The sequence below is a fragment of the Lissotriton helveticus genome, chromosome 12, assembly GCF_964261635.1.
Source record: "Lissotriton helveticus chromosome 12, aLisHel1.1, whole genome shotgun sequence".
Taxonomy (NCBI): Eukaryota; Metazoa; Chordata; class Amphibia; order Caudata; family Salamandridae; genus Lissotriton; species Lissotriton helveticus.
The window spans coordinates 750,109,261-750,134,742 of NC_136073.1; the positions used below are offsets into that span (position 1 = coordinate 750,109,261).

Below are 25,482 nucleotides of genomic sequence, written 5' to 3' on the forward strand. Positions count from 1 at the left end.
CCAGGGATTCGGGCACCTGGTTCCATCATTCGAAGACGGCGCCCTGTTGGGTATTGTTTATGACTCCATTGCCTTTCCGGAACAAAATCGCACGGGCGCCCTCTCGACCAGACTCACGGCAAGTATATCAAGAGACCCGATAAACTCAACTTACTTTTGTCTTCCATATTTATGACAACATTCATTTGCACAGTAAAAGCGGCTGTACATCACGTGTCCACTGTGGGTTCAGGAGTGTAGGATCCAGCCCCAAATGTGCTTGCAATAAAACAAAGTTGAAACATTTACATAGGCAGTGGTTATCCTGAAAACACGGCGCTGATCTCTAGGTTTGTCACCCTTGGCCCCACAATGAAACACAGATGTAAATTTAGTTCCACAAAATTCGAGAGGATATTCTTGGAACCCAAATCTATGAAAAGTCAGTAAAGAGCTACAAAAAGTCCTTCACATGTTACGCAAGCAGGAGGTGTTTGCTAACAGTCAGTACTGAATTATTCACACATGATGGCGCTGATGTTTGAGAAAGAGAGAAAACCAATTGGCAGACGTAAGCACGTACTTGCCAAGTGGAATGTTTGTCCATAGTTTTAGCTATGGCAACTAGGACATAAAAATATGATGAGTGAGTGGCTTAGGAGGTCAACTACTTTTTTGTGACATCTTACAGAGCCTTTGTGCACCTGTCATTGTATCCCATTTTACTTGGGTATTTCACGGTTAATGTTTAAGCCCTCTGTGATGGGTGTTAATAACCTTGATCCCTGCAGAGAAAAGGAAAATAGACAGGTATCCCTTTCCTCTTCTCTTTTGGGCTAAACTGGTAGGAATATTGGTGATGTTTTGAAAATCTCATACACCCAAGAGGGGTGAGAGGTAATAGACCTGGACCTTCTTCCTCCCTTGGTGCATGTAAGTGTAGGTTTCGAAAATGACAGACCTGCCAGTGAAGCTCTTGCAAGAAGATATAATGGACTCTCTCAACTATCCCCAAACAGCATGTGCACATCTTTGTGTTATATACTAATTAGTGTTTATTATATGTTAACCTAATGAATATGATGGCTGATAACTCCACAACAATAAATACTAAGAGAATGAGCAGAATGTACATCCCAAGCATTGGTTATGCTACATCGTTAAGCTGCAGGATTTCTGAGCCATGAAACACCTCCTCACACACCTACTGAAAAGCCAGAATAGTGTCCTTTCAAGGAGCATGTCTCCCGGCATGTCACCCACTATGTCACCCACCCCTCCCTGCTCGTTATTTGAGAGGATCTTATATACCCTATGTGTATTAGTATTTCTATGGGTCTAGACTGGGCACCTTAACCTCAGAAGGCCACATAAGACAAATCATGATTAGCAACATTTCCCGGACATGATGCTTTCATCAGAGGTGTTAGGATATGTTTGTTTTGATGCAAGTAGTGAGGAAAACGAGGACCTTGCAAGGAAAGTTTTACTTCCAAGCTGCATTTAATAATGAGCTGTTTTGGGAAACAGCCATTACAACTCGACTGTTACAACACATTACCATTACAACACAGTCGTTCCCAGGCAAGTACCGTTACCACGCATAAACTTCACCACGCAGGATTTTACAATGCATATGCCTTTTGCATTCTTTTACAACACATTTCATTTTAAAGGCATAAATGTTTAAGGCTTATGTCTTTTAATTGCAAGTATAAGGTAACTATATATTGTGTGTGTGTGTGTGTGTGTATACTACTATTATAAAGCAAGAACTTTGAGCCTTTGAGGTGGGTAAACTCGGGAACCACAGCGCCAATCCACACACCCGATACATCATTGTAATCGTCAGGGTGTGCAGATGGACATAGGCTATATAAACTATAAAAATATGCGTTATTTAAAAAAATGTACCTTAAAAAAAGAAGTAGTCCCTTCAAAGTAGCGCCGGCCGCAACCTGCGTGCTGACGTCAGGAGCGCGGGGAGGAGCGGCGTCCAGGAGCGGTGGACATGGCGCGGGGGAGGAACGGTGACGACCGGCGGACAGGCGGGAGGAGCGGTGAGGAGTGGTGAGGAGCGGCGGAGCGGTGAACTGAGGAGCGCGGGGAGGAGCAGCGGCTGAGGTAAGGCTCCGGGGGACCCACAGACAATGTCGGGGCAGGCGGGGGTCGGGGCAGGCGGGGGACGGGGCGGGCTGGGGCCCGGGCTGCTGGACAATGTTGGGGCGGGCGGGGTCCCGGGCTGCTGGACAATGTCGGGGCGGGGGTCGGGGAAGCCTGATTGCTCCCAAACAAGGTCGGGACGAGCTGCTAATATATATATATATATATATATATATATATATATATATATATATATATATTTTTTTTTTTTTTTTTTTTTACCACCACTACAAGTTGGTGGTAAATTACGAAAATCCAAAAAAAAGCAATTTTTTGCATTTAATAACAATGCCATGTGGCAGACATACGTGTGCCACATGTGCACCCAGGCACAATTCAGGGGTGCAACAGGGTGTCAAAGTGACACCCTGTCACCCTTGAATGTTTCCCCCCTTTTAACGAATCGGTAAATACCGATTCGGTATGAATGGGAATTACCGAATCGCACCGATTCGGAAATACTTACAGAGTAATTACCTACATAGCATTTACCGATTCTAACGTACCAATCGGTAAAATTCGGTATTTTAGAATCGGTAAATGTAGTTTACCTACATCTAGCCCTATGTGTTTTAAAGGCTCCTTAATTCGACGTTCTGTGGAGTCTAAGTGTCATTTACATGCACGTGCGCATAGAACCTCAATCAGTCCATTTAATGTATTCTGCAGTATTGCAATTCTCTTCTTGCAAAAGTTGCAATTAAATATCGATTCTTATATGGCATTTCCATACGCAAAAATTGTTAAACTTCAACAGATTGCAGGCATGCTAGGGGTTGAGGTTAAATAGCGTACCTTCATTCATGAAGAATCCGTGAATCTGAAACATTTTAGTTCACTTTCCCTTGTTCGTTTCCACTTTGTATTATTTATGGAGAGCATTCCGTCTTTCAAAAAACAGAGGCAAGCGGGTCAGGCCCACTTTCATCCATAAACCAACATAGTTGCTGCGACTTTAGGGACCCCAGACCCTGGCAGGGTGGCTTCAAAGTGGAAGGCTCAGAGCCTCCCACCTTAGTATCCAGCAAACCTCCTCACGCAAAGAATGACCTTGAATCCAAATTCCAGGGAATCCAGGCACTTTTATTAAACAAAATTCATTCGGCATGCAGCATTAATATCAGTCCCAACGCTTTTCAGCTTTACTTCCAATCCTTGCTCACGGGAAAATAAAAGTTCCTGCTTCCAGAAATGACTGTGTTTTAAAGGCTCCTTAATTATGGGAATTCCAATCCCATAACAAAATGTTGATAGATCTAACAAAATTTTGCTTGAATAATAACTATTTTTTATTTCAGCAACAGGTTTATCACCAAGTGAGATGCGTAGATATGGGTGCAAGTTTTTCACCAAGCTACGCCTGTCTCCACATGGGATAGTGGGAAGAGATGGTTGTAAAATCAAAGTGCCAGGAATTTACCACTATGCTAAATAACAATGACATACATTTACAGATTACATATGATATTAGTGCTATCTCCATCTGCTTCCTAGATGTAGAGGTTTATGTGCTTAACAACAAGATAGAAACGAGACTGCACCGCAAGCTCACGGCTGGTAATACCATTCTACCAGCTTTCACCCCAAGCATACAATCCATAGTATCCCGTATGGTGAAATGCTCAGGATACGGCGGATTTGCAACAGGAAGTTAGACCTAATAAAAGCACAGGGGGAGTGTAAATCTCGCTTTCTGGCCAGAGGCTACTCAGAGCGAAGGGTGGATGAGGCAATCTGTCGAACAAGAGCCCAACCGCGTGAGGACCTGTTGGTTAAGTCCTAAGCTAGCAAAAACAAGCAAACATTAAGCGTAGTAACCACTGAAAGCAGCCCCAGACTGATCCTAACATACAACAAGCAAAGAGACAGCCTAAGAAAAATAGTAAAAAAGAATTGGCATTTAGTGCAAAGTGACCGGGTTATAGGAGAGCGAATGCCACCAACCCCATGATAACATACAGAAGGGTTCCAAGCACAGGGGATTGCTTAGTAAGCAGCAGCCCAGAAGTGAGAAAAAATGCCAATTGGATGTAATTCCGTAAAGATTTTGAAAGATGTATATCATGCAAGGCATGTAAATATGGAGAAAGCAAGACTTCTTATCAAACACCATTCAAGGATAGCCCAACTATAATTGAAACGTTTTTAACTTGTAAAACTGAGTTTGCTGTGTATGTGCTGGAGTGCTCTTGTGGAGTGCGCTATGTGGGAAGCACAAAACGGAAGGTCCACAAGATAATACTGAAGCACATACGTGCCGTAACCAATAATGATACTACGTATCCGATGGCCCAACATTTCAGAGAGGTCCATGAAAACAACTTAGACTATTTGAAATATTATGTGATAAACTGTGTTCCCCCACTGAGACGAGGAGGGAACAGAGAGGCTATACTAAGGCGACTAGAAACCAGGCATATCCTTGAACTAGACAGCAAGTGCATACAAGGGCTGAATACAACAGAAGACTTGCACACCTGGCAACAACAGCATATTTTTAAATCTTACTGGTTATATAATGTAATAGAAAAACAGAGAACAAATACCATAGGGTTTTTATACTCTGAGTCCCTTACCCATACTGAAACTCCCCCCCCCCCCCTTCTTTGTGACATGGGCTCATGTCACAACCAGTTTTTTAATGGACAATGGCACTTTATTGGTGTGTTCATACTTTGGGAGTATTAGGAACACATAACATTCACACTTTAATTGCACTATTTTGTATTACTATTTGCACTGTAGAAATAACAAACAGTATGTCCATACCAACATCAATAATCGTTTTGAATACTGCTTAAGGCGGATTAGATCTGGTTTTGGGATGATGCAAGATGAAAACCAAGTGAGGAAATAACCAAGATGTGATATTCAGAAATGCTCTTTAAGTGTGCAAAACATAGAAATTTATTTATACAGTACTATACTAACTGCATACTTTGCTCATGGTTTTAAATGTCGCAATCTTAACTGTATGATTTTAAATATCGGACATATATAAAATAACGTGTGTGTTTCTGGAAAAATGTTTTTATATAGCAATATTGGGAATTATGCACATGGTTTTAAGATTTTAAGCGTCAGACCCAAGAGTAAAATCGAGAAAATGAATTTTGTGTTCTGCAAATCAAATGTATTTAAACAGTGAAATTGCATAGTTTTGCACATAAGTTGTTGTTTTTTAATAATCTTAGATATTTATAAAATTTGAAATATTTAAGAATCAGCCAAACAGTATATAAGCTATTATGTTTGTTAAACTGAGCAGTGCAATATCAGAGTTCAGACGGGTAGTCTGTTTTCTATATTCAGGAGTTAATCATGCACTTGTCACTTTAAAAATGGGAAGAAAAAAAGATGTAGCATGTCATGTGATAAAGGCCCCTGGTGGGTTGAAACACGAAGTGGTGGAACAGCACGAAAAACAAACCAACATTTGCACAAAGCAAGAGGAGTCCGTGCCTTTTTGATTTTTTGATTCCTGGGCTTGGAGAATCGAACAAGAAAAGGATATATATATATATATATATATATATATATTCACTGAAAAAACCATAGGTTATAGACCATATATAGTTAGGAATTAGCATTTAAAAAACCTTATTTTACTCACACAAAACCATTGAAATTCCATATATAGTTAGTTGCACTAACTATATATCGCGCACCCGCAATCCACTGCTGATGATGTCACATATTACATCATTCATGACATGGTCAGTGACATCACTGATGACATCACTGATGACATCTCAAATGACATCACTGATGACATCACTGATGACATCATCCAGTGACTGTGTGTTTCTGTAAAGTTTAAATATGTTTTACATATTGAAGAATGAGTAGATGTAGAAGTGTCTGGATGAAGGATTTAGTAGGTGCGTGACTGACTGTATGAGTGAGTGATTAAATGTGTCTCACTGAGTGCATGGGTTAGTGACTAAACTGTCTTAATTTGTGCATCATTATGTCTGTTGTTCTGTAAACTGCTGCATGTGTTGATCAGTAGCTATATGAGTAACTATATGGGTTATTGATTGATTGCCCAAGTATTTGTATGGGAGACTGAGTGTGTGTGTGGCTGGCTGGGAGGTGTGTGACTCTGTGCAGATCAATGTGTACTTGTATCAATGATTGTATAAGAGAGTAATTATGTGTTAGTATATGTTTCAAAATGTAAGGTGCTCTATGTTTAACTGTATAGATTAGAAAATGGAAGTGTGATTGATTCTTTACAGGACTGACTAGGTGTGTGAGTAACTCCATGGATGAGTGACAGAGTGTGAGAGTCTGTATAGGTGTATGAGTGCATATGATAGTGTTGTAAAGATGAGTGATTGTATGTATGAATGATTGTATGGGTAAATGAGTGAATGTGTGTGTAAACATAGGAATCACTGAGTGCGTATGTAGTAACTAGTATTGGTGTGTCAATGGTTTCAAAAATTATACTCTGTATTTAACACTGGGTGTAACAGAGGTTATATTAAAGTGTGAGGAGATGCATTGTATTGTCACATGAATGATATCATCAGTGATGTGGTCATTGATGTCAAATGAGATGTCATCAGTGATGTCATCAGTGATGTCATTTGAGATGTCATCAGTGATGTCATCAGTGATGTCACTGACCATGTCATGAATGATGTAATATGTGACATCATCAGCAGTGGATTGCGGGTGCGCGATATATAGTTAGTGCAACTAACTATATATGGAATTTCAATGGTTTTGTGTGAGTAAAATAAGGTTTTTTAAATGCTAATTCCTAACTATATATGGTCTATAACCTATGGTTTTTTCAGTGAATTTTCAAGGTTTTGTAAATGCTAATTCCTAACTATATATGGTCTATAACCTATGGTTTTTTCAGTGAATTTTCAAGGTTTTGTAAATGCTAATTCCTAACTATATATGGTCTATAACCTATGGTTTTTTCAGTGAATTTCAATGGTTTTTTAATAGCAAATATCATAAGCTGTCGAATGTCAAGTACGTGGTAAGTAAAAACATTTTCGTGTTTATGCACACTGATCTGCTTTGAATGCTGCCCCCCACCCCTCATTTCTATTAGGAGTACTCTCTCTTTGCAGATAGTGAAGGGTAGTTAACGCAGCCCTTTGCCCCCTTTGTAATCCGTCGTGCCTGCTTCTCTCTCCATTTGATTGATTGTTCTCTTTGGTTCATTCTCTATTTACAAACAAGCACAGAGTCGCAATACTCTGTTTAGTCTTTGCAGATAGCGAAAAATCGTGTAAAAAAACAAAAGGAATCGAGCAAAATCAGTAGGCCACTAATGGGATCTCTTTTTGACCTCGCTAAAATAGAAACATTAGGAACAACCTGTTGAAAATAGCAATGCGTATGTATATAAGCGGCGTTCATTTGTGTTCACAGTACCCTTGTTGATTGTTTCAATCGAGCATTGAATTGTTCGAAGTTAATTCTCTTAAGGATCTTCTCTACCTGCAAACGAGGAAGAATAGGAATATTCTCTCTCCCTTTGCAGATAGTGAAGGGTAGGTAACGCAAGCCTTTAACACGTCGTACCTATTTCATTCCTCATTGATTGATTGATTGTCCGAACATTGACTGTTTGGGAATTAGTTCTTTTTGGAGGTATTCCCTGTTTGCAAATAAACGTAGGAAAATCTTTGCAAGTAGTGAAAGGGTACGTAATGCGGACCGTTCTCCCCCGTTGTAATCTGTCATGCCTATCTACTCCCCACTGATTGATGCACCTTTTTCACCTGGACCATTTACTAGAGATACGTCATCTGGCCCGACCAGAGAGCACCCCTAGTGAAAAGGACATATGCAATAATAACGAAGTGATCACTGTATCCTGTTAACAGAAACTTTACCATGAAACAACCTGGAAAGAAAAAAATAGGAAAACGAAAATCAGTAGGCCACTGATGAACATGAACTTTTATTAAACAACGAACAAAGAAACGATAACATAACGTAATGATAAAACCTATTAATGTCCTAGAAACAAGAAAACGTTAAAATATGCCAGTGGTGAGAGACCAGAAAAACAGTAAGAGAAACCAAATCACCCCTCGCTGTCCCACCGCCTGCCACGCCAAAAAAATCGATAGACTAAGGAAAATGCAAGTCAGTAGAACATCCACCCCCACTCTGGAAACTTCCAAGGTGGGGCAGGGTTCCGGCTACGCCCAGCCGGGAGCAGCCCATATAAGGCAGGTCCTGCTGCCACGCCTCGGCCAGGAGATCCTAACGTAGGGTCTAGCCGGAGGAGAGGCCGAGGCCAGGGGATTGCCTTTACAACGCTGAACAGATGCAGGGGGGGGGAATGTCTCCTCGACCCTCCCCTCTCTCTCCCAGTCCGGCCGCGGTGGCCCTTGAGAGTTGCAGGTAGTCCCGCCACATGCTCTTCCGGTCCGACCACCAACGGTCGGGGGGCCGAGGCCGACGGGATCCGGCTGCAGCCGATAAACCAAGAAACCCGTTCATGGGGCCAGAGCCAGGGGCGTCCGGCCGACATCCACCGGAAGCCCGGCCCGAAGACGGACGGGACACTTCTTTCTTTTATAATGGCTGCGACAACACTGGGGGGGGATGTCTTGCACATGCCTCCGACCCCCCCCCCCTCGTCCTCATCGCCTGGTCCGGCCATAACAAATCTCAAGCGAGACGCCGTGGGGTGCACTGGGAGGGAGAGACGGTGCGAACAGGCCTCTCCCGCCTCCCCAGGTGGAGGCTTCCCAGCTGCAACCTCAGCGCTCCAGGCGCCCGGAAAAGGGTTCTTCCACTGTGGCCATGCTGCAACGTCTCGCCCGGCAGGGTGGAGCCCGTCCGCTCATGTGACCCCGCGATCGCCGGTAGCTGCCGAACTCTCAAAATGGCGGTCGACCTGGCAAGAGCGGGCCCAGCATAAAGAAATGGCCCGGTCACTGGTTGACTCCACCACCGTAGTCCTCCACGACCTTGAAGATTCTAGAGGAGCCGCGGGAGTCTCCGACCCCCGATGGGGAATGACTGCCATGATCGCCCGTGGAGTGACGAAACTGTATCCGCGGGACGTCGGCGCTCCCATGCTGGCGCCAGCCTCACTTTGAATTACTAGAATCCTGCAGACCTCACTTCCGGTGAAAGCACAGTGTGACCCGGTAGGAAAAATTATTGCACCCCCTCCCCTTTTTGACTGATAGTTCAAACCACCGATCCTTTCCTTTGCCCTTTTAACGGAACTTTGGACTGCCTCCCCCTCTTTTACATTTTCTAGAGAAAACAAAACATTAACCACTACATTAGCATAGCAGTTGACACCAGAACTGTTTTCAAATTGAAAACCAACAACATCTTCAACAGAATCCTTTTTGTTTCTGCTGTGACCCTGCTACAGCACAGGCATTGTCCCCAGCAGTAATTCTGCAATGCCGGTAAGAATAGCTGTGGTGCCTACTGGACTCACTCACCCCCGCGGCGCCCCACGCCGTTTTTTGCTGGGCGGCAACTTACTAGACATCACTTTCGTGCCATCTAGATTTCAGCGCGTTCTGCTGCCTTGGAACTATTCGCACAACAGACCGCTACTGACAAGAATATTTCATTATTGGTGCTGTCAATTTCAATAAATCTATTGGATAATTCAAAAGAAATTGCCACGGTCTCTTCGTTGTTTAAATGTTTTTACTGTTTTTGTTTTCTTGTATATATTTATATGTTATTAAAGTTTTATATTCCTACTACTTTGTTGGAGTGCTATATATTTTTAATGTGACACATAATTGTAAAAACTTTGATGTACAAAGAGTCATTCCTGGAATCTTCCGCTTCAGGCTCGGTCCCCTCCCCAATCACAATACAGGATGGTTTTCAGATAGTAGGAACACGTGTGGTGTGACGGATCTCATCGGGTGTGGGCCTTGATCTACTATAACTCCTTTGAAGAGGGGTGATTCTTTACAGCTGGGGCCATAAACTACATCTGCAGGGCTAGCTGATAGCCTGGACAATCGGACACAGAGAAAGAGGAGTGTCAGAGGGTGCGGTAGTGAATAGGGCGAAAGGGAGGTGTCGGGCGGGCACAGAGTGTGATTCTCAGGGAAGAGCAGCGCAGATGGGGGGAGGTTTATTGCCCATGCATAAGACAGAGAGCGGTGGTGACCAGTGCCTAGGGAAGATGCTTGCGTGGGTGAGGAGCCATGCTACGAATCGACAGCGTGCAGAGAGTGGGTCTAGTCAACACATCTAAAATGGCTGCCGTGCACGACAAAAGTGTGGCATTTCAAAAAAGGCAAGATGGCGCAGACAATGTTTTTCAACACTTCCTCATTTCCTTCGAATCGAACGTTAACAGACGTTGGGGCATATTACCAAAGTTAAGCGATATTTATCGCTAACGATGCTTACCAACCAATTTTTTACCACTAAGCATCGTCAGAAATTATCGAAGATAAACCTTGCTATTATCAAGGTTTATCGCAAATGCGATAATAAACGGCCGCAATGCATGAATATCGCTAAAAACTCAGCGATATTCATACATTACCGAGCTAATGCTCTTAGCCATGTTATCCACCTCCCATTGGATAACATGGCTAAGAACTGCTCAGGGCAGGTGTTACTTTTTGGAGATATTCGCGCTTAGCGCGAATATCTCCAAAAGTTGGTAATAGGAGATAGATATCTTGCATGTTGTAATGCAAGTTATTGTGGTATATGGAACTCATACCATAATCTCTCAGGAAAGCAGAAACTGATCCTTTTGGGACCGCCTAAAAAGGCCTAGGGGGTGAGGAGTACTCTACTTTGCCCCCTTTTCACGTTCCGAACTATTTTATTTTACTCTCTTCTGTAATTACACAAAATAGCAGCGATAAGATGCATCGGAGACACACAGTGAGAGAAAGGAGGCCGGAGAAGAAGAAGAGATGTCAAATACACATTGGAGATAATATAGTGGCAGAAGGGAAGTAAATATGAGTAAACTTACCATGTAACATAAAAATGTTGCACTCTATACTATAAGTCTCATTTTATACTACAATCACTTCGCTACAACCTCATAAATTAAAAATAAAAATGAATAATGTCTCAAACAATTTTTGATTTCTAAATATAAATTTATTCTTCAGAATTTTCTAAATTTGAAAGAACTAGTAACATGTCCTCATCAGCAATGTCCTCATTAAAAGTCTCCAATGATGATTCTTGTAACTCTATGGTCTCCAAACACTCGATAAATTCGCCATCAAGAGATTGATCAAAAAAATCATTCAAGTCATCTCCTCCTTGTGACAATATTTCATTATTGGTGCTGTCAATTTCAATCAATGTAGTGTAATCATTCAAGTCATCTCCTCGTGACAATATTTCATTATTGGTGCTCTCAATTTCAATCAATGTAGTGGAATCATTCAAGTCATCTCCTCCTTGTGACAATATTTCATTATTGGTGCTGTCCATTTCAATCAATCTAATGGAATCATACAAGTCATCTCCTCCTTGTGACAATATTTCATTATTGGTGCTCTCAATTTCAATCAATGTAGTGGAATCATTCAAGTCATCTCCTTGTGACAATATTTCATTCTTGGTGCTGTCCATTTCAATCAATCTAATGGAATCATACAAGTCATGTCCTCCTTGTGACAATATTTCATTATTGGTGCTCTCAATTTCAATCAATGTGTTGGACAATTCAAAAGAAATTGCCACGGTCTCTTCATTGTGAGCCATTTTATTTTGAAATTGCTTGCTGTAAATTGCAGAAAAAAATAATCACTTTCATTTATCGTTTTTAGTAATACATAATATAAAACTAACTTTATCAAGTATTTAGTATAACAGAAGGACTGCAAATAAATAACAGAAAACATTTTTCAAATTATCTTCAAGTGTACAACATAGTTCCCCTTACAAATTAACAACTCACCTTTTTAAAAGTAGCAGAAGTGTTAGTACTGTGTAAATCAAACACCAGAAATTCACCACCAAAAATTCCTCACAAATGTACCTCAGACAGTAGTATCACAAAATGGCTGTGGTTTCCTCTCATTTGACATATATACATAACCAATTAACTTTCATCACACACAAATACAAAACCAAACTAACATTTTAATTGGTTCTAAATTTCAACACTTTCAAATGTGTTTTCCCCATGCAATTTTCCATAGGACATTTACATACGTCTACAGCCTGAATGGCTGAACGGAATTACACCAAACTTGGCAAAATGGTACATCAAACCTAAGAGGTCAGGAAGGATCTACTATGCCCCCTTATGGTCATTTCCCCCTTCGCTTTGGCCTCCTCTTGTCTCTCAATCCTACCGAGAGACAAGATGGCGGCCGCTACGGACTGTTTGGAATGTTGACAGACGCCGGAGAACCAATCAGCTTCGCAAAGCTCCGTAACGCGAAAAGTACGCGAAGCGGAGCGCTGTTACAGATATATATCTTTTTTTGAACGTTAATTTCTCAAAATCCACTGGAGCACATATATTGAGACCTAGCAAAGGCACATCGGGCTACCAGTCCCTAATATTTTGCCAAGTTTCGCGCAAATCCATTCAACCGTTCGATTATTATTATTTTGTTTTTTTTTGCCCCGCGGGGCCCTTTTAAAACCTCCACATCAAACCTAGGGGGTCAGCGAGGATCTACTATGCCCCCTTATAGTTATTTCCCCCTTTGTTTTCACCTCCTCTTGTCTCTCGATCCTACCGAGACAAGATGGCGGCCGCTACGGCCTTTTGGAATGTTGACAGACGCCGGAGAACCAATCAGCTTCGCTTCACAAAGCTCCGTTGCGCGTAAAGTACGCGTCCTGGGACGCTGCCAGGTCCGCTGTTACAGATATATATCTTTTTTTAAACGTTAATTTCTCAAAATCCACTGGAGCACATATATTGAGACCTACAAAAGGCACATCGGGCTACCAGTCCCTACAATTTTGCCAAGTTTCGTGCAAATCCATTCAGCCGTTCGGGCTAAAAGTGAGGCCAACCGCCCTATGGAAAACTCAATGTTAAAAACACGTTTTGGGACCCCCCTTTTTTCTCGGCCCCCCCTTGACGAACCCCCCCAAATTTTCAAGGGCTGCTCAGAAACAAAATGTGCAATTTTCCTGAAAATTTCAGCCAATTCCGTCCACAAACGCCAAAGTTATTAGACATAGAATTTTCAAAAATCCCATAGAGAAAAAATCCTAACTATATATACCTACTGGCGACCGCCAGTAGGTAATATATATATATATATATATATATATACAAGTTACCAAGGAAATTGACTCGCAGGAGGGTTTCAAATCCAAGTCGGATTTATTGCGCACAAAATCAAAAGAACAGACGCGTTTCAGCGGTACGCCTTAGTCAGTATCAGGCGGCCGCCATGACGCTACAGTTTATAGATATGATTGCAATAGCACTTGTTGCACAAATCTCGCGGGATCTGTCCCGAGCAAACACCATTTTGAAATCAGGCAAATTCCAGATAACAAATCGAAGACAAAAAGAAGTTACACACTAAATCAGGTATGTGCAATTTCAAAACAATTAAGCCCTCAAATGGGCTTGAGTTAAAATTTAAGTTTAAAGTAGTGCTGCGGTGGAAGAATTCATTCAGATTCAGTAATACCACACAGATGTTGAATACACAAGTAAGATTCTGCTAGATCAACCAAAAGTAATAACCATGATTAGTTGAAGCAAAAGCACCCTGAAAACAATCCAATAACAACGATTCATGCCTGAAGTGTCATAGTGCAACAAAACATTTTGTGAATAAAGACAAAAGTTATTTACAGTATTTACAGGTGTACTTTCAGTTCCTCCCCCATATTAAGTCCCAACGGGGTTTTAGTTGATAAATCAATAATATATCGGGATTCAAGTCTCCTTAAACATTTAGCTCTATCCCCCCCTCTGGGATCTCGAGGCACATGGTCAAGGCAGAAGTAACTCAAGAGTTTACGGTCACTGTTATGGTGAATATTGAAATGACGGGCTACTGGATAATTACTGTCGTTGTTCTGAATTGCCCTCTGGTGTTCTAGGATGCGGATTTTAGCAGGGTGTATAGTGCTCCCTATATATTTGAGTCCGCACGGGCAGGCAAGGCAGTAGACCACAAAAGGTGTCAGACAATTCATAAATTTCTTGATGGCAACTGGATCATGTTTCCCGGGTACGGAGTAGCTGAAAACTTTCCTGCTACCCGCACAGGCCTTGCACTTATTACAAGGATAGAACCCACCTATACCTTGTATGCCTCTGGCTACAGGGGGCAAATGGCTCTGTACCAGGTGATCTTTAAGTGATTTGGTTTTACGGAATGTTACAAAAGGTTGGGCAGGGATGTCACGTCCAATGACAGGATACGATTTCAAGATACTCCAATTAGAGTGCATAATCTTTTTAAGGCTCTTGGCTGCGTTAGAATTTTTTTTTATGAGCCTCAGATTATTGGGACCTTGATTTTTATCTATTTTTGGAGTCTCTTTAATCAAGTCCGTTCTACTTTTGACCTCAGCTTTCTTCCAAGCTTCGTTCAGCACCCTGTCTTTATAGCCTCGTGCCCTGAATCTATCAAGGCTCGCCAGCCCTGCTACTTTATAGTCTTCAGGACGGGAGCTGTTGTGTTTGATCCGCAGAAGCTCCCCATACGGGATACTGTTCTTTAGGCTAGTGGGGTGGCTGCTGTGTGCATGAAGCACTGAATTACCCGCAGTGGGTTTCCTGAAAAGAGCCGTCTGTAACTTGCCATCAGTTATGAATACTCTTACATCTAGATAATTCACCTCAGTGTTGCCAATTTCACCTGAGAATTTTAAATTAAGGTGGTTGCTGTTGAGATATTTGATATAATCTTCAACTGACTGTCTACGCCCCTTCCAGACCAGAAAGAGGTCGTCAATATACCGCCTCCAAATTATGGTCTTGTTGACCCAATGGTCACAGGAATCCGACCAGGCCGCCCGCTTCTCCCACCAGCCAACAAAAAGATTTGCGTAGCTGGGGGCGAAGCAGGCTCCCATCGCCGTCCCCCGTTTTTGTCGGTAGATCTGGTCCTGAAAAATGAAAATGTTGTTGAACAAGCAGAAACGGAGAAAGTCAGTGAGCATTTCACTGTGCTCCCTATGTTCTGCCGGTCTTTGTTGCAACACCTGGTTGATTACATCCAAGCCTTGTTCATGAGAAATGCTTGTATACAAGCTGGCTATATCTAAGGTCACCATTAGATAATCTGATTCCCACGGGCTCCCATCAACATAACGGAGGAAGTCCTTAGTGTCTCTCGTATAGGAAGTCATTTCTTCAACAAAAGGAAACAGAAAAAAGTCTATGAATTTAGACATATTCTCCAGGAGGCCTCCAACAGATGAAATTATTGGACGGCCTGGCGGTCTTACGGAGGCTTTATGTACCTTCGGCAGGTGGTATAAGGTGGGTATCTTCGGATTACAGACTGACAGGAATTTGAATTCTTCGACTGACAGCATTCCTCTGCCGTGCCACTTGTGTATCAAATTTTCATATTGAGTGATGCTCTCCAAATATTCTTTCATCGCGATAGGAGTATAATTGTCACGATTACTCAATTGGAGAAGTGCTTCAAGGCAGTAGTTTTTACGGGTTTGGAGGACAACATTGCCACCCTTGTCGGAGGGTTTTATTACAATGTTCCTATCAGCTACCAAATCCTTTACTGCCTTCTTTTGTTGAAGTGTCAGGTTCCACATGGATTTGTGATTCTCTGCTGGGTTCTCTCTTAGGTTCCGTAGATCTAACATGACCTTATCGTGAAATACGTCAATGGCGTCTGGATTGGAAGGTGGTACAAACTTGGAGACTGGTTTAAAGGGGCTGGGTTCTCTTGACTGAATGTTACTGGCAGATGCTCCGGAGGTACCCAAGTTCGATGCTGATTGGCTGGCAGTAGCACCTTCCAAATTGAGATCTTCCAGAACTGCAAGAAGCTCCAACTCCTTTTCATTGATGGGGTTGGGCCCAGATGTTTGAGGAGTGCCAGGAGAATTGATGCCTTTAAGTTTGAAGAATTTGTATAGTTTCATTTTGCGCACTAGTTTAAAAACATCGATGCGTGTCTGTACAAATTCAAAATTACTTGTTGGACAGAAAGTAAGTCCAAGTTGTAAAACTGATGTTTCTGAGGGTGTCAGGATTTTCGGAGTCAGGTTGATGATTGTTAAATTTGCTGTGTTACTCTCTAGGGACTTGGGCATCACTTGTGTTGAGTTGTTTTCTTCTTCGATTTTCCTGCGCCTCTTTTGCGGCGCGTGTCCCCCACCTCTCCTGGTGCGTCTGTGGCTACTTAGGGCGGTCTTCTCTTTCCCCCTCTCAGCCACGCCTGCCTGATTAAATCTAACTCCTCGTGAAAATGGGGAGGTGTAGGTAGGGCAGGTAAATTTGTGCTTGATGCTCCTCCTCTTGTGTCGTTGTCCAAGAATTCGGCGCCTGAGACCTCTGAATCTGAAGTTTCGGGGGCAGCAGACTGCTGTTGTTGTAGCGATCTATTTTTTCATATATATATATATATATTCACTGAAAAAACCATAGGTTATAGACCATATATAGTTAGGAATTAGCATTTAAAAAACCTTATTTTACTCACACAAAACCATTGAAATTCCATATATAGTTAGTTGCACTAACTATATATCGCGCACCCGCAATCCACTGCTGATCATGTCACATATTACATCATTCATGACATGGTCAGTGACATCACTGATGACATCACTGATGACATCTCAAATGACATCACTGATGACATCACTGATGACAACATCCAGTGACTGTATTTTTCTGTAAAGTTAAAATATGTCTTGAGTGGATGTATAAGTGTCTGGATGAAGGATTTAGTAGGTGCATGACTGACTGTATGAGTGAGTGATTAAATGTGTCTCACTGAATGCATGGGTTAGTGACTAAACTGTCTTAATTTGTGCATCATTATGTCTGTTGTTCTGTAAACTGCTGCATGTGTTGATCATTAGCTATACGAGAGGCTATATGTGTTATTAATTGGTTGCCCAAGTATTTCTATGGGAGATTGAGTTTGTGTGGGGGTGGCTGGAAGGTGTGTGACTCTATGCATAGATGTGTGAGCAGTTTATTCACTAGGTGTATGAGTTCAAGAGTGCATGTGGAAACAGCTACATGGGCAGTTGACTGTGTGCATGAGTGTATTGATGAGTGAATGGATATCTCAATGCTACATGTCATAGTAAGTACATATGTAAAACACAGTACATGTGAAAGTTGGCATATATAAATAACTGTGCATGAGAGCCACTGAATGAGTGAGTGGTTGTATCGATCATTGTGAACTTGTATCAGGGATTGTATAAGAGAGTAAATATGTGTTAGTATATGTTTCAATAAGTAAGGTGTGTTTAACTGTATAGTTGAAGAAATGGAGGTGAGATTGTTTCTTTGCATGACTGACTGGGTGTGTGAGTAACTCCATGGATGAGTGGCAGTGTGTGAGTGTCTGTTTACACTGAGTGTATCTAAGGTTATATTAGAGTCTGAAGAGGTTTATCGTATTAGCACAAGAATGATGTCAAATGAGATGTCATCAGTGATGTCATTTGAGATGTCATCAGTGATGTCATCAGTGATGTCACTGACCATGTCATGAATGATGTAATATGTGACATGATCAGCAGTGGATTGCGGGTGCGCGATATATAGTTAGTGCAACTAACTATATATGGAATTTCAATGGTTTTGTGTGAGTAAAATAAGGTTTTTTAAATGCTAATTCCTAACTATATATGGTCTATAACCTATGGTTTTTTCAGTGAATTTTCAAGGTTTTGTAAATGCTAATTCCTAACTATATATGGTCTATAACCTATGGTTTTTTCAGTGAATTTCAATGGTTTTTTAATAGCAAATATCATAAGCTGTCGAATGTCAAGTACGTGGTAAGTAAAAACATTTTCGTGTTTATGCACACTGATCTGCTTTGAATACTGCCCCCCACCCCTCATTTCTATTAGGAGTACTCTCTCTTTGCAGATAGTGAAGGGTAGTTAACGCAGCCCTTTGCCCCCTTTGTAATACGTCGTGCCTGCTTCTCTCTCCATTTGATTGATTGTTCTCTTTGGTTCATTCTCTATTTACAAACAAGCACAGAGTCGCAATACTCTGTTTAGTCTTTGCAGATAGCGAAAAATCGTGTAAAAAAACAAAAGGAATCGAGCAAAATCAGTAGGCCACTAATGGGATCTCTTTTTGACCTCGCTAAAATAGAAACATTAGGAACAACCTGTTGAAAATAGCAATGCGTATGTACATAAGCGGCGTTCATTTGTGTTCACAGTACCCCTTGTTGATTGTTTCAATCGAGCATTGAATTGTTCGAAGTTAATTCTCTTAAGGATCTTCTCTACCTGCAAACGAGGAAGAATAGGAATATTCTCTCTCCCTTTGCAGATAGTGAAGGGTAGGTAACGCAAGCCTTTAACACGTCGTACCTATTTCATTCCTCATTGATTGATTGATTGTCCGAACATTGACTGTTTGGGAATTAGTTCTTTTTGGAGGTATTCCCTGTTTGCATATAAACGTAGGAAAATCTTTGCAAGTAGTGAAAGGGTACGTAATGCGGACCTTTCTCCCCCGTTGTAATCTGTCATGCCTATCTACTCCCCACTGATTGATGCACCTTTTTCACCCGGACCATTTACTAGAGATACGTCATCTGGCCCGACCAGAGAGCACCCCTAGTGAAAAGGACATATGCAATAATAACGAAGTGATCACTGTATCCTGTTAACAGAAACTTTACCATGAAACAACCTGGAAAGAAAAAAATAGGAAAACGAAAATCAGTAGGCCACTGATGAACATGAACATGAACTTTTATTAAACAACAAACAAAGAAACGATAACATAACGTAATGATAAAACCTATTAATGTCCTAGAAACAAGAAAACGTTAAAGTATGCCAGTGGTGAGAGACCAGAAAAACAGTCCGAGAAACCAAATCACCCCTCGCTGTCCCAACTCATGCACTCTGAAAGTTCAAAGTTTTGAGGAGTGCTTGTAACATTGTCTGAAGCCTATTTGCAATTGCTTCATCTTCACTATTCTTAAAGTAAGTGGGGGCTGTTGTGATGCGGTGCCACCCTGAACCGCTTGACGGAGGCCCCCGAGGGACGGTGTCATGTCGCGGACTCGGAGGGGGCGCTTGGCTCCGGCCCCCTCCCCAAGTCGTGTTGCCCTGGTGTGGCCTGAGATCGCCCCCGACATAGGTGGCCGGCTCCCGGGGTCAAGCGGAACTTTTTTCCTTTTGGTGACTCTTCCATTCTTCACCTTGTCCCACAATCCGTTTCACCTAAAGACACGCTGTAGTGGGGCACCCCTTTTCCATTTCATTTGCCATTCAGCCCGCTTTTGCTACACTGTGCCTCTTCCGCTATTCAGCTGTTTACCGCCCGCTCTTTCGACTACAGCGTCTCGCTCACCATGTACTTGAGTTGCTCCCGCTCTTGCGGTGCAGCGATAGGCGGCTGCCACAGGACTCTCAAAATGGCGGCCATCTCTTCAGATTTGGGCGTGGTCCACTAAAATGGGCCTGCGACACCTTGGAACTCGGACGCTTGTCTGCTAGAGCTTGGGCTCCATTCTCGAAAGCGTCCCCTCATCCTTGAAGATTCTACAAAAGTCTTGGGGGCCCCCGACTCCCGCAGGCTTCTGGTGGGGAGCGCCTAGCATGATTGCTCGTGGAATGGCCACGACGGAGCTACGAAATGGTGGTGCTCTCATGCTAACGCCAGCTTCAGTCTGAAACATCCAGAAACACTGTAGACTACCAATTCGATCAGTTCCGGTAGCGCTCCAACGTGACCCGGTAGAGAAGAACTTGCCCTCCCCTCTTTGACTGATGGTTCTTGTTGCCTGTCCCTTCTGTTGTCATTTAACAGAACTATTTAGCCTGCTGAAAGGGGTTGTGTGCCGTCCGCTGGTTGGTGGAGACATTTTCACTATATTCTGGACCTGCGTTGTCGCGTAATGCGTCATATGACGCGCCGCGTTAGAAAGTTTAATAAATTATTAAACACAATAAACAATCCTTAAAAAATAAAAAAAAATAAAAAATAATCAACAAAACCAACAATCAATTAACAACAGTATTTGAAAAGTCTATCATTCATTTTTCATTGCAGTACGCTGCCCAGAAAGCTTCCCGGTTCCCGGACCGGGCGCTACCCACGCAAAAAAACAAAAAAAAAATTATTTTTTTTTGCCCCGCGGGGCCGTTTTAAAGCCTCCACATTAAACCTAGGGGGTCAGGGAGGATCTACTATGCCCCCTTATGGTTATTTGCCCCTTTGTTTTGGCCTCCTCTTGTCTCTCGATCCTACCGAGAGACAAGATGGCGGCAGCTACGGACTTTTTGGAATGTTGACAGACGCCAGAGAACCAATCAGCTTCGCTTCACAAAGCTCCGTTGCGCGAAAAGTACGCGTCCTGGAGCGCTGCCCGGTCCGCTGCTACAGATATATATCTTTTTTTAAACGTTAATTTCTCAAAATCCACTGGAGCACATATATTGAGACCTACAAAAGGCACATCGGGCTACCAGTCCCTACAATTTTGCCAAGTTTCGTGCAAATCTATTCAGCCGTTCGGGCTAAAAGTGAGGCTAACCGCCCTATGGAAAAATCAATGTTAAAAACACGTTTTGGGACCCCCCTTTTTTCTCGGCCCCCCCTTGACGAAACCCCCCCAAATTTTCAGGGGCTGCTCAGAAACAAAATGTGCCATTTTCCTGAAAATTTCAGCCAATTCCGTCCACAAACGCCAAAGTTATTAGACATAGAATTTTCAAAAAACCCATAGGGAAAAAATCCTAACTATATATACCTACTGGCGACCGCCAGTAGGTAATATATATATATATATATATATATATATATATATATATTAGAGCAAATTGCGCAAGCGCTTCGGGAGGGCTCACCGCTTCATCCGACCCTCCGGTCTGTATTTGGCTCCTCTGCAATGTTCACAGATTCCCCTGAGTTAAAATTGGTCCGACGCGTTTCGGGGCCACAAACGCCCCTTCCTCATGGACTGTGCGCAGTTCAACACCATGTTCTCTTCACGCTAGTCAAACGCGTCTTAGTTTGAGCAGCTGGTGTCGTCCTCCCTGAGTGGGTGGAGTTTGGCAACACCGGGACTTCTGGTCAACGTAGTGTGGTAAATAAATAATTTATTACCGGATCTATTTTTCAGAATAATCAATAAACAGGTAGCTCAATAAATAAGAGTCAGGATTCGAGGTAGCTGGAGTTTACAGGCTTTAATAGGCATAAAGGACAGGAACAGGATAGGAACAGGATAGCCTGTATGGGAAGGGAATGAAGACAGCTGTCGGGGGCAGGATCTGGTCAAAAGGAATAGGCTAACTTTTAATATGCGAGTACAGTATATATACTTAAACAAATACATTACATTCAATACAGTAGGCGTAGCAGTAGGCGTGGTTCGTAGCAGTCGCGAAAGATAAGAGTAAAAATGATGTAACAAGCAGGCGTGTACAGGGCGTATACATAGACATGTGATGTAAACGTAACAGAATATGTCATAAACGGGGCGGAAACATGGAAGGGGGCTACCTGAGCAGCTGGGACCTCTAACCTAGTGGTGCGCGCAAACTGGCAATGACGTGTTACCAGGGAAAGCTGGGGCTATGACTTCTGCGCTAGAAGAGGAGACTAAAGTCTGGAGTGTCAGAGCGACATGTACCCAGGCATATCTAGTATCTGGTGTTTAGAGTACATGTTGATAGAATCCAAAAGTTATCAGGGTAAAGGCTAACAGACACTAAGACTGGTGCATGCATTATTCTACATGTAGTGCGTGTGCGGGGAATATTCTATGAATATTAATACAGTATTTCTCTTACATGGAGACATAGAGGCTAGACCGTGACGGAAACTATTGACGCGATTCAGTAGCTTAGGAATGCAGAGAAGGAGGGCTGAACTGATAACTAGAAACATAACATATTCTTGGCAGACTGGGAGGCAGAGCCAGGCCGGGCCGGGCACTGCGTGGCAAGAAGTAAGCTAAGGGTCAGGGATGCAGGTGGGGGCTGTATCGCTCCTCGGAGAGGGTTCAGGAGACAGGAGCTGAATCTGAGTCCGGGCCCTTTTGAGGCCTAGAAACGGGGACAATTCAATGAATTAACGTGCACACTGTGAAAATGTGACAACGTAGGTTTACATAGGCCTGATATTCGTTGCTTTCACGAAGACTGGAAACTGGCATACTAGAGATGGACACAACTGTAATTGCGTCTTTAATCGATCATAGGGGAATACATGCATATCGATCATGCACATATAACAAAGGATGGGGAACACGTAGGCACATATAACATGGCAAAGTTTACTTTTCCACATTCCCTCCTTGTGCCCTACGTTTCCATCAGGAAACATCAATATTCATGATACCATCTATCATTTCATATAGCATCATTTGCTCGTCTCGAATTGTCTTGGAACGGGATTTAGGACTAGGAATACAAGAGGTAGCACACATGCCGCAAATCGCAGGGCCACATTGTATACAGAGGCAGCAACTGAATATGATCATTACTGCAATACCTAGGAATGATAATACTTTCCATCCCCAGGCAGATATAATACTCCAGAGCCAACCGGACCATGTCCAGGTGCCTGGATTCTGGTGTAACTGATGGGCAATTTTATGAAGTCTGGTTATAGCTGAATAAACAGACGGCGCGTTATTAGGAATGAAAATGCAGCAACTAGATCCGATGACTCTACATGCTCCTCCTCTATCGGCCAGTATGACGTCAAGAACGAGACAATTTTGGAGCACGACAAATCTCATAGCAGATTGCTCTTCGGTTAAGTTACCTAGAGCAGAGGTAGTCTCATTCACTACTGCTTCAAGGGTTCTGGTTAACCTACGTATTAACTTACTATTCTGGACAGGTCCTATAAAGAAGAAGAAACCTTTATTAAAGTCTTGATACTGTTCTAGAGTAGTTTCAGTTTGATCAACAATTGGGGACTCGATCTCCCTTCTATGCCTAACGTGTACTAGATGTGTGTTTCTGTGATAATCAGATGGGGCTAGAAAAACTGGTGGCAGTAGGAAGGCAATGTAACATGTTCCATCCCAATTGAGGGGCAGACGAACATATGCGGTCTGACCACAAACAAAATAAGAATGACGTGAGGCTTTGAAAATAGATTTCCCACTGTCACTATACTCGACAATAGTAGCACAATCACTATGTCCTACATGTGCGGAACCATTCTTTCTGACACATAATTCGCCTTTGACTGGTAGTACTGAAATAGCAGGCAAATCTGGAGTAGTATCGGACTGAACATTCAGGACCATGAAATTCGAAGAATAATTACCTAAATCATATACTTCATTTTCTAGATCTAACCCTGTTCTATGGGAGAGACCTTGCTTGCCTGGAAAACATGTTCTATTCAGAAGGGACATATCTTTGGAGGATGACGTTAAAGTGGACCATGCTCCACACGAACCATTATGTGAAAATGGATAAGGAAAGAGTGGCAGAACTCCCTTCGGTGTCTGGAAAGGGGGGAGTCGACCACACACCCAACAATTAGTAGCATTGCTGGTCTGGTGTGAATAGTGTAACATTCTGATAAATGTATTATTTCGCATAGCAAGACGATAGGATAGCTCGTGAGGAGGCAGATCACTAAATGTGTGCTCTACTGTAGCATTAGAAAACTTATTTACATGTGAACTTGGAAAACATAAATGTAAAGCATAACTTGTGCAGGTAACCATAAGACTCACATATAACAAAAAACTTAGAACAATAATACATCGTATAGAGTTTTGACTAACTCTCTCACTATGGGGGTCTATCTCATACATGTCAGGGACCTGTCTAACCGTTTCACCCGAGAGGGACTTAGACAATTAAACTGGCTGACTTATTTTACTAGACCGGAGCTTCAGTTTATACTCCTGTTGCGGAGTTTTCTCTAACAGAGGAACTTTAAGTTCAGAATCAAGTTCAGAGTCTGTTTTTAGGCAATCTTTAGGAATAGTCTTTTCTGATAGTCCATGAAATTTCTTTATATGGCTTAGATGGACCCATCCTTTTCTCCCCTCGAGCTTCACTGCGGTCCTTGTTGTAAGCAAGACGAGGCGGGGCTCCTTCCAGCGGGGCTCCAGCGGACTTGAACGATCAAAATTCCGCACCAACACCAGGTTTCCTGGAATGACTTCATGCGGTTTCACCTCGGTGTTGTCTGGAAATGCGGCGGCAACCTGTGAACGACAAGAGTGTAGGGCAGACATCAAGGAAGCTAGGTAATCTGTCAACATATTACTGGAAACATCTGTAATACTGCGGGGTCTAGGTGTACCCCACATGTTTGGGGGGCGGCCGAATACGACCTCATACGGGGACAGACCTGATCTGGAATGTGCAACCCTCCGCATATAAAATAGAGCAACTGGCAGGGCAACTAGCCAGTCTACACCTTTTTCTTTACATGTCTTAGCAATACGGATTTTCAGGGTCTGATTATGTCTCTCTACGAGACCGGCTGCTTCAGGATGGCGCACACAATGGAACTTCCACTGGTACCCTAACAGAAGGGAAACATGTTTCATAAGCTCAGATGAGAATGGCTGGCCGTTATCAGAATACACGACCCTAGGGAGTCCATAGCGGGGAAAGAATTCACGAACCAACTGCCTGGCAGTGGTCGCGGCTGTGTAATCTGGAACTGGATATGCTTCTGTCCACCTGGACAAAGCGCATACAACTACGAGGACATACTTGAAACCTCGACATCGCTCCATCTGAATATAATCCATCTGGAGGACTTCAAAAGGGTGGTCAGGAGGTTGGAATCCACCTTGTTCCACCGGGACACTTTTACCTGGATTGAATTGACAACATATCATACAGGTACGGACTTTCTGCTTGGCTGCAGCTCGTAAGTGCTTGTTGAACCAAAGGTTCTGAATACTGTCTAACATAGCTTTTTCTCCTAGATGTGCTGGACTATGTGCGGTATTGATAATGACTTGAACCATAGAGTCGGGGAGAAACCATGTGGCTTTTCCCTTCGTCAACCATCCCTGATCTGTCTGGACCCCTCCTTGTTCGGACCATTTCTTGATTTCTTCGGGAGTAGCATGTAACTGTATGTCTATGACATCTTGTGTAGGGTCCTTAACTGTCATACAAGTAGTCTGATCTAGAGTGAATGTCTGTGTTGTGTTAACTGGAATGTCTGGAGTCTGAGCTGTAAGCTTGGCTGTTCGATCTGCTAGATCG

At 42.7% G+C, this 25,482-nt stretch overlaps 1 protein-coding gene across 4 annotated transcripts in view; it reads left to right on the plus strand.

Annotated features, from left to right (window-relative positions):
• Nucleotides 1-25,482, plus strand: part of PPOX (protoporphyrinogen oxidase) — a 377,624-nt gene that overhangs the window by 208,667 nt on the left and 143,475 nt on the right. For all 4 annotated transcript variants that reach the window (XM_078669168.1, XM_078669170.1, XM_078669169.1 and 1 more), the window contains exon 10: nucleotides 5-118. In XM_078669168.1, the coding sequence (XP_078525294.1) occupies nucleotides 5-118 (114 nt within the window). The remainder of the gene's footprint in view (nucleotides 1-4; nucleotides 119-25,482) is intronic.